We start from the raw sequence: 14,802 nt of genomic DNA, 5'->3' as shown, positions 1-14,802 counted from the left end.
TGATTAACAAAGGTTATCAGCGTGCTTACCAAACATCAAGGGAAGAACTATTATATGGTAATACTAAACAAAAGGAGAACATTGTGAGATTTATCTCTACTTATAATAATAAATGGCTGGAAATTAGATCTATACTGAGTAAACATTGGAAAGTATTAACCATTGACAGTGAAGTGAGTAAAATTGTAGGGGAAAAACCATCCCTAACTGCACACAGAGCCCCCTCTTTGAAGGATAAACTAGTCCATAGTAATTTTGTCAATCCTAGCAAGTATGAACAATTGAATTGGTTAAGCAAAAAGCAAAATAAAAACGGCTCTTTCATTTGTGGCAAATGCATTGTTTGTAAATTTATGATGAGAGGTAATAGGGTTTCTAATACGGATGGAAAAACCTTTTATATCAAAGGACATACTACTTGTAAAAGTGAGGGAGTTGTTTATCTTGTCTCCTGTTCATGCCCAAAATTCTATATTGGGAAAACGTACAGGGAACTGCATTAAAGAATAAAGGAACATCGTAGGGATATCTTGAAGGAAAGGGCTAAAACCAGCAGAGTAGCGAGACACTTTTTTGAGTGTCATGGAAGCAGTGATGCAAACTTGAGATGGATGGGTCTAGAGTTAATTGATTTAAAATCCAGAGGAGGTGATATTGATAAACGATTATTAAAGGCTGAATGCAAATGGATTTATGATATGAATTCCTTACAGCCACAGGGTCTTAATGAGGAAATTAATTATGTGCCGTTTCTCATGGATTAAAAAAATATTTGGGAAAAAAGACTTCAGCACTCTGCTGTGATTATACATTACAGAATTTATTGGTGAAAAAATTGTAAGTAAGTTTAGATTTAGTAATGCCACTAAATGAGCATATATTACTGGCATTTGATCTAAACTCTAACTCCTTAAAAAAATATATATATTTAGAGGGGCGGAGTCTAGCCATGCTGGAAGATGGCTGCTAGTTAGAAGGGCTCCCATCTCCCAAACCGGCAAAAAGCAATTTCTGAGAGCAGGACTTCCCTACCTTTCTTCCCTTCCCCTCTGAATGTAAGCTAAAATTCCCCCTGACATACCGGATCGCCTTCCTGACAGCCTAGCTCACTCTTGGACCTACTAACAAGCAGAGGCCTGCTACGGAGTGCGGATGGATAATAGAGGGGAGAGAGCGACGCACTAGCTGCCACCCGACTACACCGCAGACCCACTGCACTCCCGACCTGACTGCTGATAGCGGATCCGTTCCGTCAAACGAGTCAGCAGATTTGTGGGACATCCCGACGCAGCGAGGTGGTCAGGTAACGCCATACACGCACACCACGTGGGGGCTAAACAAATCACTAAGCCACGCTATTCCTGACCGCAGCCTTTTGCCTGTTGGGGGACAGCGAGTGAAGGCATATGTAATCAGATATTACCTCTGCTCTAGCCTTGATCTTGGACACTGACACCTGGGTTATTTCAATGTATTCTTTGGGCCCCCAAACTTGGCAAATATCATTACGGCGCAGAAGGCCGTTATATAACTCTCACATGCTGACTCATCCTCCCACGGTCTGATTTCTATCTCAATCCCTGTGAAAAATAAATACATAACTCCCTGGAATACCTAGAAAGGGGTTAAGGAGACAAAAATTAGTGACTTTAACATTGCAGAGCCCAGGGAAAAGTTTTACAAATAAAGAGGCAACTCCACAGTGATACAAGTGACTGTTGTGCCCAGCAGCTAATAAAGAGTGTGCTTAATAAAGAGTGTGCTTAATATAAGAAAGAGGAAAGGGGATTTTACCACGATTTGTCTTTTACTCTTGGGTCAGATTGGGCTTTTATAAATAGAGTACACAGGGTGATGCCTTGCAAGAGGCAGAATAAGGGTGAGAAGACCGTACCCTCAAAAACCCTCACTCAGTACCTTAAACCCTGCGAGACGCCTAATAACTCGCCAGAGATGGAGTCTGTGTCTACACACGCAGAACTGCTAGAAACATCACAACCTAAGGATTCTGACACTAACTCCTTCATAACCAAGAAATACATATCACACCTTTCTTCTAAGGACGACATCAAAGTTGTATTGCACGAAATGGAAACATCTTTTCGGAGACCTTAGAAAAGACCTAGGAGCAATAGATAAGAGAGTCTCCTCCCTGGAAATAAAACAAAAATCTATAGTAGCAGAAATTCACTCCATTTCTTCAACCACTCAAAGACATGACAGAAAGATGCAAGAGTTATCTGACAAAATGGAGGACTTGGAAAATCGGTGCCGCCGAAATAATTTAAGGATAAGAGGGGTATCCGAGTCTATTCACCCCCCCCCCCGCGATTGAAGGGTATCTCCAGGCCCTCTTTAGGGTGATAAAAAATAACCCATCAGGAGAGGAAATTCAAATTGAAAGAGCTCATAGGGCTCTAAGAGCTAAACCACCTCCTAAAGCTCCGCCACATGATATAATTGTTAAGTTTCTCAGATTTAAAGATAGAGAAGACCTTTTGCGTTGTGCAAGAGAGAAAAGTCCCATGTTACATGCTGGCGAGGAAATCCAACTTTTCTCAGATTTGTCTCCTATCACCCTGCAGAAAAGAAGGGATCTATCCCACATCACCTCTATCCTGAAAAATAACAAAGTGCAATACCGATGGGGCTTTCCAGTCTCTTTAATAGCCACACGCAGGCTCGGACCCTAATTTCTTCTACAAAGAGCTATCCCTGCCGAGTACAGATGACAGTAACTTATCCCTACAAGATTCTACGGAGGGGTCAACCAGCAGTGAGAATCTGCCCCTTGGCAACTTACATCCCTGAATACCCTCCCATGCAGGACTCAGATTAGCTTTCCTCATATTAAACCACCCTTCTCTTTTGGCTGTTTTATCAAGATATGAGCCATAATGAGGGGTCTAATGGATCTATCTGATCATAAAACATCAAGATCAAAGACTGTGCTACCATTTGGGCTAAGAACTGGCTATACTTGACCCTGAATGCAAAGATAAAGTATCCTTTTTATATAAATAACATTTAGTTCTCTTTTTCAATTTCATAATGGTTTATAAGTATAGGTTGAATGTTATAACTGATTTATGTTATATGTAATTTGGTTACGAGAGTTATCTTATTATTAGAACATGTTTAATACACCCTAAACCTAGTGTCACTCATCACTAAGGTTTATTCCAGAAGAATTCAAAGACTACTCTGTTGATACTGTACTCCTGAACCTATAACGATGTTTCGCAGGGCGAATGGCTAAGCAGTACACATGTATGGTTCTGATTCACTTTTTTTTAGCCTCTCAGGTGATTGTATAAGTAATGTTTTAGAGTTATATAATAACACTGTGCTTTCACTAGAGTTGTTCTGTTTTTTTGGGTTTTTTTTTTTCTCCTTATGTAATAGTGATTTGACCTTAGGGGTATCCACTAACAACATAATCTTGAAGCCCTTAAGAAAACCCCTTTACCAGGAGCGTGAGTGACCCAACTAGCCCAAAATTACCCCTTATAATTGTAATATTGATCCAGCAACGGATCTATAAATAAACAACCCATGACTAAGTACCAATTTCCACAAAAATTAGATATGTTGAAGTTTTCTCTTTTTTTTCAATCATTTGAATAATGTTGTTGACATATTAATTGCTTCCTCTACTCTTTACCTCCAGACCCTTCCCTCCTTACCCCTTCCTCTCCCCTCCCCCTCTTGTCTTCCCCACCACGGATAGGCCTCTCCATTGCCCCCTACCGCTCCCTCCCTTCCTCCTTCCTCCCTCCCACATGTCCCTTCCTGCTCTCGGGAGCTATATTGATTTATCCTGATTTATATATACTCTTTGCCGGTGAGAGAGATACTTCCCCCCTTTGGATTCTCTCACACAAACTTTTCGCTTTGAAATAGATTTGTGCAAACACAATTCTTCTTCTTTTTTCTTCTTTACTTCTCTTCCTCCTCCTTTCTTCTCTTTTCTATCCTGACCTTCCTTTTCATTCTTCCTCTTTTGAACCTTTTTTAAGCTCTATTAAGTTACTTATTACTTTTCCTCCCCCCCCCTTCCTTTTTTTTTTTTCCTTCCCTGCCATGCACCTCCCATAACTGTCACAATGCCGGTGAGACTTAGTAGATTTCAAGAACACTCCTTCAGGCTGACATCCATTAATGTAAAGGGACTTAACAGTCCGGGTAAACGATCTATAGTGCTCAACGAGTTGAATAAACTTGGTAGCCAAATAATAATGATGCAAGAAACCCACTTTAGAAAAGGAAGGGAACCCAGGTGGACCCCACAACTTTATCCAATATCTTGCTTTGCCTCGGGGGCATGTAAGAGAGGCGGAGTAGGTATACTAGTACACAAGTCCTTACCGATCCAAATAACAAACACACTCAAAGACCCAGAGGGTCGCTATGTACTATTAGTTGGTTTACTTTTCGGGCAACACATTACACTCCTTAATATCTACGCACCAAATCTAAATCAAAGTAGTTTCATTAAAAAAGTCACAAACTTACTTCTGGACCATGCCAAAGGGGTAATATTCATGGCGGGCGACTTTAATGTCGCACTTGAACCACTGATTGATACCTCTAGAGGCGTCACCAATGTACCCAAGGCCACTCTCAAAAAGGTCAGAAGTTCTCTATCCGCAGTCTCACTACACGACACCTGGAGATCCTTAAATCCTACTGGAAAGGACTACACTTTTTACTCTCCCCCTCACGACTGTTACACACGTATAGATTATATATTCTCAGACTCCAGTGGCCTCTCTTTAATCACCCAATGTGATATAGGAAACATCACATGGTCGGACCACGCCCCTGTTACTTGTTCTATATCTTGGCCAGACCTCCCCATAATTTCTAGGACTTGGAAGTTAGATGACACTCTCCTCGACAACCCCCTCATACTGGACGAATTGAGGACAAACTTAAATGAATATTTTACACTTAACGAAAATTCCACCTCCTCGCCCATAATAGAATGGGAAGCCCATAAACCGGTAATAAGAGGACTATTAATTAAACATAAAGCAAACATAAACAAAAAATCAAGAGAACTATACGCAAACTTGCTCTCAAAGATTAACAAACTGGAAACTCATCATAAAGCAGATTTAAACAACCATACTATCAGACATGACCTTACCCAAGCTAGGTCGGACCTTAAGCAGTATTTAACCGAAACCTACCAACGAAACGCCCTTCACCTTAGGCAATACTATTTTGAGGGGGGCAATAAGCCCGGCAAGATCCTAGCGAGAGGGCTTCGCAGGAAGCAACTCTCAATGTACACACACTCATTACTGACGAAAGACGGCCAGACGGTCCACGACAGTAAACTTATAGCCTCTACCTTCAGAGAGTTCTATAACTCCCTATACAACATAGATAATTCAGGTCCCCACTCACACCCCCAGGAAACGCTAATCCAAACTATAGATAACTCTGACGACTATTTTAAAGATTTGAACCTCCCTACCCTAAATAATGAGGCTAGAACACACTTGGCGTCACCCATAACAATAGAGGAAATAACACAGGCAATAAAAGATGCCCCTCCCGGTAAAAGTCCTGGCCTGGACAGCTTCTCCTCTAGATATTATAAGAAATTCAAAGATATTCTATCCCCTCCTCAAGATTTTCAATGGGCTGAGGAATAATCCTTCTCTTATCCAAATCTCTCTTAGAGGCACACATCTCAGTTATCCCCAAGCCTGGGAAACCAGCTACAAAACCAGAGAATTACCGACCTATCTCATTAATAAACAACGATATGAAACTGCTAGCAAAATTCTGGCCACTAGGTTAAATAAATTTTTACCTGAGCTCATTGATAAAGATCAGGTTGGTTTTGTACCCGGGCGGGAAGCTCGGGACTATACCATCAAAGTACTCCAATTAATTAATCATGCACAAGCCACAAAAACCTCCATGGTCCTCTTAGGGACAGATGCGGAAAAGACCTTTGATAGGGTCAAGTGGTCCTTCCTGCGACGAACTATGATAGAGATGGGATTCCCAGAACCCTACCTGAATATGACAATGGCACTTTACTCCAAACGCCAGGATTAGAATTAATGGTACCCTTTCCGACTCCTTCACTATAAGCAACGGTACAAGGCAGGGTTGCCCCCTGTCCCCATTGCTTTTCGCTATCTCTATGGAGGTATTAGCACAAAAAGTAAGGGGCAATGAGAGAATTAAAGGAATAATTGTGGGAAACAAAGAACATAAACAGGCCCTATTTGCGGACGATGCCCTTTTCTCCCTTACTAATGCTGAAACATCTATCCCGGAACTGTTAACCGAACTAGACCAATATGGTAGGGTATCAAATTTTAAATTGAACATAACTAAATTTGAGTTAATGAACATAGGGACCCCCCTGGAGTAATCCAACACCTTAGAAACGAATACGCTATCCCTATAGCAAAGGATAAACTGAAATATCAAGGTATATATCTAACCCCCTCCCCACAGGACCTATTTAGATATAACTACAACAAGGTAAAGGATGACATAATACGAGATCTTTCAGGGTGGAGAAACAAACACATATCATGGCTCGGTAGAATAGGGGTCTTAAAAATTAATGCACTTCCAAGATTCTTATATCTACTGCAAACAGTGCCCATAGCTCTTCCAAAGGGCTATATAAACCAGATCCAGAGAGCTTTTGAACAGTTCATCTGGGGAGGCTCTAAACCGAGAATACCCCAAAAAAACATGTACCTTCCTAGGGAGCGTGGTGGATTGGGGGTCCCCAATCTACTGGCATACAAGCAGGCTATAACACTACAGCATATTACCGAGTGGTCTCACAATGCTGACAATAAAGCATGGATACACATGGACAGGCAAATTTTTAAAGTGAACAACGTTGCGTCCCTAGCTTGGACCCCAACTCATAAGAGACCCAAAAAACTGCAGCGATATCATATCGCAGCAGATATACTGTCAGACTGGGACAGGATACTAGCATCTACCACACATATCTCCTCGATCCCTGCTCCACTTTCTCCACTCGTTGAGCACATAGACCTTCCTTATAGACACATGAGCTCGTATGTAAAACAGCCCTATAGTCTTAAAATAGGCTCTATTCAATTTGCTACTGAAAATGGCATTTTCAAGTCTCAGGCCGCATTAGCAGAGGCTCACGAGGAGATTTTCTCCTCATGGATACATTATCACCAACTAAGACACTTTATATCCTATCACAAACAAAAGAAAGACCTAGGTAGAACTACCACAGACTTTGAGAAACTATGTATCCAAGTAACACCCCCCACACACCTTATCTCCAAATTATATAAAATTCTGAATATACATCCACCCTTCCATCTTATGTACACACCTGGTGGCGGGACCTTGGGTTGGATCCGGACGCAGAGCATTGGGCTAGGGCTTTTTACTTAACTAAAAAATCCTCTGTGTCAGCAGCAGTGCATGAAATCCACTTAAAGCTCTCTTGCCGCTGGTATCTCACCCCCTCACGTCTCCACAAAATATTCCCTACACTCAGCAGTACTTGCTGGAGGGGCTGCGGTGAAAAGGGCTCTCTTCTTCACATTTGGTGGTCTTGCCCCAGACTGGAGGAATTCTGGAGAAACACATTTCTAGCAATTTCTGACATAATATCTACCCAAATCCCCCCAAGCCCAGAATCTATCCTATTTCTTTCTCTACCCAAACTAATAGGGTTGGGGAAACAGCCACTACTACTAATTATGATCACGGCAGCCAAAAAACTCATTCCCAAACATTGGAAATCTCAAACGTTACCTACTCTGGAGGAGTGGAGATCTATGGTCTCTGACCTGCTATCCCTGGAACGCTACCACTACCTCAAAACACATAAATTGGATATTTACGAGATGATGAGAGCAATTTGGAACAAAACAATTTGAACCGGCTGACACATATAGCCCTTTTCTTTAGTCACCTCTTGATTCCCTTTCCCTCCCATTATTATCCTCTCCCCATCCTTCCACCCCACCCCCCTCCACTCCCCCCCCCTTTTTTTTTCTTTTCTTCTTCTCTCTTCTTTCCTCTCTCTTATCTTATTCTCAGCTCTGGCCTCTGACTCTTTCTCCCTACTCTTTAAATGCTGCATTGATATTTGACATTTAAAACATAAAAGACCTTATTAAAATGCCACATTGTTAAGGGAATGAGAAATCCTGTTATTTCTGTTGATATTATGTGGCAAATCTCTCTTATTCTTCTCTATTTTTGATTGAAGATGACAACACTCACTTTGTCCCTGTTAACATAGATATAATTTGTTGCACAAAATATACGATTTTCTTTGTTCTGTAATATATGTAACAAACTGTGTGTAACAATACTATTTGTTGTCATTCTGACTAATTATTCAATAAATAAAAAAAAAGTATTTAACTATATATATATATATATATATATATATATATATTTAATATAGATAATTTAACAAGAATATGCATTTGACAAATTGGGTTTACCTATTTCACCGTTTCTAAATGGATTAACCACTGTGAATATAAGGCAGTACTTTAGCCTAAGGTAATCAGAACGCTTGAGAAAGCCTAAGAGTAACGACAGGTGAAACGTACGTAGCGTAACGGCCACACCCACTAGAAGCTTGATGTGGGTAGTAGCAAACTAATGCTGGAGCATCGATACACTGTTGCAAGGAATATGGAAAGTGTCATGGTTCCCACCGTTCCATGCAGACAGCTAGGCGTGGTCGCCCCTTTGGAGGCAAGCGAGGGACTTGAAGCCTCTAAGCCATGGCTGCTTCACTTTATTTGTGTGTATGTAAGCTTTACTTATCCTGCCTGCAGCATTGGGGTGGACTCTGGATATTGCTTTGCCTGGATCACCTGTGTTCATCTACAACCTGTCAGTCAGGCTTACCTGGGACTTCCTACCAATTAGCAGCTCATTAGCTGGCTATATAACCCTGCCTTTTCCTGTGCTCAGTGTCAGTTCTTTGTTTCATGTTTCCTGTTTAGGTGTCTTTGTTCCTGAATCCCCAAGACTGACCCTGGCTTGTGACTCCGGCTCTGTTCAACGTTTACCTGCACCTCTGGCTTCCTTTGATCTCTGCAATACCTTGACTACTCTCTTGGATTTTCCTTTGTTTGTACAGCATACTCGGATCCTTGTTTTTTGCATACAGCCCCTGTGCATTTATTCACAGCCCAGGTGGTTTTCTTACCTGATAACTTTGGGCTGTGATACCTGTAAGGGTGAGCACATATCTCTGCTACAGACTCCAATCCAGGTAAGACCTTTACAGAAAGCAACAATTGTTAAGGAATCCCTCCTTGAAATACATTACGGAAGAAAGATCCGCCAGCAGTACCCAACTAACCAGGTTGATGGCACGGACAGCCGACTGCGATGTAAGGATCTGTGGAGAGACACACTAAATCCTCGACAAATCAGGTCTTGGTGAAACACTGTAGGAGAGTGCTCTGGGAGGATTGGCAAAGTGATCCGGTGAGCTAAATTGAATTAACTGTGACTCTGACCTGCAGCTACTTTTTGGAAAGTGGATATCTTTAACGGCCTTTTTTATGGTAACTTTTATACAACTGCATTCACAAGTTGGATGGCTGAATTGTTACTATATATCAGGACTGTACATTATGCTATATACCAATAATTACAGATATATGTTGTACTCACAGCGCTAGAAGGACCTGTAGCTCCTATCTGGAGTGGGCCCCACTGCCCACAAAAGAATACTGTTAGTAGGGTTTGTACTCTACAAACCCTACTAACAGTATACCAATAATTACACTTGGACATTTACCTTTATGTCTTTACAGTCCGTATGTGAATTAGCATTTGGTTGTTGTTTAACCCTGTAAATGCTATACTCTTGCAATTTATTTTGTATATGTGGTAAAATCATTCCATGCAATGAATTGATACATTTTTAGCATTGGGGTACCCCACCTTGCACTCAGTACATGCTCTTTATTGTTTATTAACACAAATTGTCAAATGTGTTGCTTTAGTGAATTATAAAGTATACTATTTTTTTGACTGCATCTCTGGGTATGTCTTGTTCATTTGTGACACAGTATTTGGAGTTACTAGCTTGAAATAGGTCTGTGCTGGCTATAATCTACTAAATATCTTATTTATTGGATATACTAATACATTAGATTACCGGGCACTAATTGGATCACCACAGTATTTTTAAAGGGATCCAATTATTACTTATTAGCTAAATAGATTATAACCTTTAGCTGGTATCTAATTAATCATATATATATATATATATATATATATATATATATATATATATATATATATATATATATATATATATATATATATATATATATATACAGTATATATAAATTCTAGAATAAGATCACATACCATTTCCTTGGTCCAGGTCATCACCAGTTGCTGTCCAAGATAAGACAACTGTGGATTCTTCAATTTTTGCCCTTAAGTCAGTAATTTTCTCTGGCTTAAAGAGGTCTTCGCCAGGTTTTGGACCACCAGCAGGCACAGCAGAGACCTCAAAGGAGCCACCTGACATTGTTCTGCTAAAAGGTCCCATGTCAAGGGCAATGTCATCGTCACTGATTATGGGCTTTTGTGGGTTCATGTCCACCACACCTTAAATAAAAGAAAATAGTATTTTTATATGCTTTTTATATATTTGTATATTAGCCACACCTATTAGAGCTTCAGCTGATAATTGTATGTTATGCTCAATGTATTTTCAAGTCCAGAAGAATGAAAGGTTAAGCTAGGTTTGCTAAGTTTCAACATTGTGATCAAGAGAAGTTCTGCAGGTAATGGGATCAGACACAAAGGGGCCTATCTATCAAGCTCTGAATGGAGTTTGATGGCCCTTGTTTCTGGCTAGTCTTCAGACTCGCCAGAAACAGCAGTTATGAAGCAGCGGTCTAAAGACCGCTGCTCCATAACCCTGTCCGCCTGCTCAGAGCTGCTGGTGCAATGCTGAATACGGAGAGTGTTTTGCTCTCCGCATTCAGCGAGGTCTTGCGGGCCTGATCCGCACTGTCGGATCAGGTCCGCAAGACCTTTGATAAATAGAGGCCTTAGAACTAGATTACGAGTGGCGCTCTAATGATGTGCACAAGCGTCACTTCCTTGCGCGTGTCAGAACTAACGCCTTTATTTATCGCTCTGGTTAACTTACGTTTGACTAAAGTGTAAAGAAAAACATCAAAAATATAGTTACACTCATAATAACACTATCTAATTATTTTAAAAAATTTGCAATAAACAGTTATAAGGGCTCAAAGATATGAGGTCTCAGGGGTTAGAAAAAGAAAGGCTGCAAAGGGCTTTAACATACTGTGTATGCATGTCTAAATATGTGTATGCACGTAGTTAAATACATATGTATACATATAGACATACAGTATTTATAGGTGCTTTGGTGCCCTTTGCAGTCAAGTAGCTGAAACATGTAAAAGCATATTTATGCAATATTCATTTTTAATAACGTGTTTAACTATTGTATTACTGTATTTACGTTCCACTCATAAACTAGTCCTTAAATGGCTGAGATATCGCTCCAACCAGCTCAAAAGTGGGGAACTTCTAGATACTTCTTGCATGCCGCAGAACATACAAGTTAGCAAATTATGCAAACTTAAAACTAAAAAACTTGTTCTTCACATAGGGTAAAAATGTTCGAAAGTATTTATATATATATATATATATATATATATATATATATATATATATATATATATATATATATATATATATATATAGAATTAAAAGAGAAGATAGTAACTCTTAATCCAGCACATTGGGATAGATAAAGTAAATAAAATTAGTCGGATTAGTACTAACCTCTAGAAAACACAGGCAAATAGCAGGTCATATTATTATCAATCAAATTTATCAGAAATCAAAATCATAGCAACAAACCATAGTGTACATATTCTAAATAGTTGTGGCAACAAAATAAAATTAACTGAAAGTCCCATATAAATCTGTGGATCGTATTAAGGAACCCTATATAGAGGCCTCTATTCCAGGGTATATATAAACTGAATCCTGGTTTACTTTTTGAGACAACACAGTCCCGTAAATAGGTCTCCAATAATCTGAAACATCCTGCAAACAGTGAAAGTCTATTTAAAGAGACAGGTAACCTGAACAGTTGCGTTGTTATACATCTCAATTTCCACAACAGCAGTTATCACAGCGTTCACAGTTAATCTAAGATCGACTTAGGATCAGATGTTGCAAGACAGGTAATTGTACAGTGTTCTGTAATATCGCTACTTACACAGCAGCTACTATGGCGGTCAGTTGGTCCCAGATATCATTGTAAAATATATCTCTGCTTCTGTTATTAGAGCAATATTACCTGTCCTGTGAATTCCTTCTGTCTCAAAGGTATCCTGAATGTTCAAGGCACTTAGTGGTGTATCCCATGCCTTACTTGTTTGCAGGACGCTGTAGTTTGGCTCCTTTCGTCTCCACAATATAATCTGGACTTCAGCGTTACGCGTGTTTCACCCACAAAGCATTGGGCTTCTTCCGGCTGAGAAGAAGCCCAATGCTTTGTGGGTGAAACTCAGCCGGAAGAAGCCCAATGCTTTGTGGGTGAAACGCACGTAACGCTGAAGTCCAGATTATATTGTGGAGACGAAAGGAGCCAAACTACAGCGTCTTGCAAACAAGTAAGGCGTGGGATACACCACTAAGTGCCTTGCACATTCAGGATACGTTTGAGAAAGAAGGAATTCATAGGACAGGTAATATTGCTCTAATAACAGAAGCGGAGATATATTTTACAATTATATCCGGGACCAACTGACCGCCATAGTAGCTGCTGTGTAAGTAGTGATATTACAGAACAGTGTACAATTACCTGTCTTGCAACATCTGATCCTAAGTCGATCTTAGGTTAACTGTGAACACTGTGATAACTGCTGTTGTGGAAATTGAGATGTAGAACAATGGAACTGTTCAGGTTACCTGTCTCTTTAAATAGACTTTCACTGTTTGCAGGATGTTTCAGATTATTGGAGACCTATTTATGGGACTGTGTTGTCTCAAAAAGTAAACCAGGATTCAGTTTATATATACCCTGGAATAGAGGCCTCTATATAGGGTTCCTTAATACGATCCACAGATTTATTTGGGACTTTCAGTTAATTTTATTTTGTTGCCACAACTATTTAGAATATGTACACTATGGTTTGTTGCTATGATTTTGATTTCTGATAAATTTGATTGATAACATGACCTGCTATTTGCCTGTGTTTACTAGATGTTAGTACTAATCCGACTAATTTTATTTACTTTATCTATCCCAATGTGCTGGATTAAGAGTTACTATCTTCTCTTTTAGTTCTATATCCAATTATTTAACTCTCCGTGCACAGGTGGAAGGGGATAATTTTGGGGGGTACCCCATTAATCCTTTCATTTTTTGGGGGAGCAATTATATATAAATGGAGTGCTGATGCATTATATACTATATATATATATATATATATATATATATATATATATATATATATATATATATATATATATATATATATATAGATATATAGATATATAGATATATAGATATATAGGTATAGATATATATTTTACCAAAAAAACATAAGCTATATATAGAAATATGTTTTTTATAAATAAATAAAACATATTCTGCTATGCAAAGAACATTGGAATGTGAAATATTAATATTTCATGTCAGGTTAACACACTTGAAAAAATGCAATCAGGATAGTATGACTTGTTGGGTTTATTTCCCCTTTTCGCACTTTATTAAAGTCTATGAGGGAATACCTTACTTAGCACAGTCGCGATAATCTAACACTCATCTAGATAATAAGTTTTGCACTATAGAGGGTATGAAACCAATGCAACAAAAGTTGCGTTATTTCACCCTCCATAGCGCTGCCATTACGAGTTTTAGAAAAGCTGCCTTGTGCGTGCGATATGGTTGCGTTGAGCTCCATACCGCACAAAATACAAGCACTGCTTTGACATGCTCGTGTACGCTTTCCCCATAGACATCAATGGGGAGAGAGTGTTAGAAAAAAAACTAACACCTGCGATCACGGAATGAAAAGCTCCGTAACGCAACCCCATTGATGTCTATGGGGGGAAAAAAAGTTATGTTTAAACCTAACACCCTAACATAAACTCCACGTCTAAACACCCCTAATCTGCTGCCCCAACATCGCCGACACCTACATAATGTTATTAACCCCTAATCTGCTGCTTCTGATATCGCCGCCACCGAAATAAATCTATTAACCTCCAATCTGCCGCTCCCGATATTGCTGCCACTATAATAAAGTTATTAAATCTTATTCCCCCGCAGCCTAACATCGCCCACACTATAATAAAGATATTAACCCTATTCCGCCGCTCCCCGACATCACCGCCACTAAATAAAGTTATTAACCCCTAAACCTCTGGCCTCCCACATCACTACCACTAAATAAACCTAATAACCCCTAAACTGCCAGCCCCCCACATCGCAACAACCTAAATTAAACTATATTAACCCCTAAACCTAACCCTAACTGTTACCCTAACCCTAACACCCCCTAACTTTAACATAGTTAAAATAGAGATAAATTAAATATACAATTATTAACTAAATAATACCTATTTAAAACTAAATACAACCTTACCTGTGAAATAAAAATAAAACCTAAGCTAGCTACAATATAACTAATAGTTAGGTTTTTATTTCAGAGGTAAGTTTGTATTTATTTTAACTAGGTAGACTAGTTAGTAAATAGTTATTAACTATTTACTAACTAC

At 39.4% G+C, this 14,802-nt stretch overlaps 1 protein-coding gene across 1 annotated transcript in view; it reads right to left on the bottom strand.

Annotated features, from left to right (window-relative positions):
• LOC128641109 (calcium-activated chloride channel regulator 1-like) overlaps positions 1-14,802 on the bottom strand; it is a 170,447-nt gene that overhangs the window by 30,311 nt on the left and 125,334 nt on the right. Inside the window, exon 13 of the mRNA XM_053693684.1 lies at positions 10,390-10,635. Within this exon, the coding sequence (XP_053549659.1) occupies positions 10,390-10,635 (246 nt within the window). The remainder of the gene's footprint in view (positions 1-10,389; positions 10,636-14,802) is intronic.

Source organism: Bombina bombina, chromosome 10 (genome assembly GCF_027579735.1).
Source record: "Bombina bombina isolate aBomBom1 chromosome 10, aBomBom1.pri, whole genome shotgun sequence".
NCBI classification, from domain to species: domain Eukaryota; kingdom Metazoa; phylum Chordata; class Amphibia; order Anura; family Bombinatoridae; genus Bombina; species Bombina bombina.
Note: the sequence above shows the minus strand (reverse complement) of the source record. Positions and strands in the feature narration are given on the sequence as shown.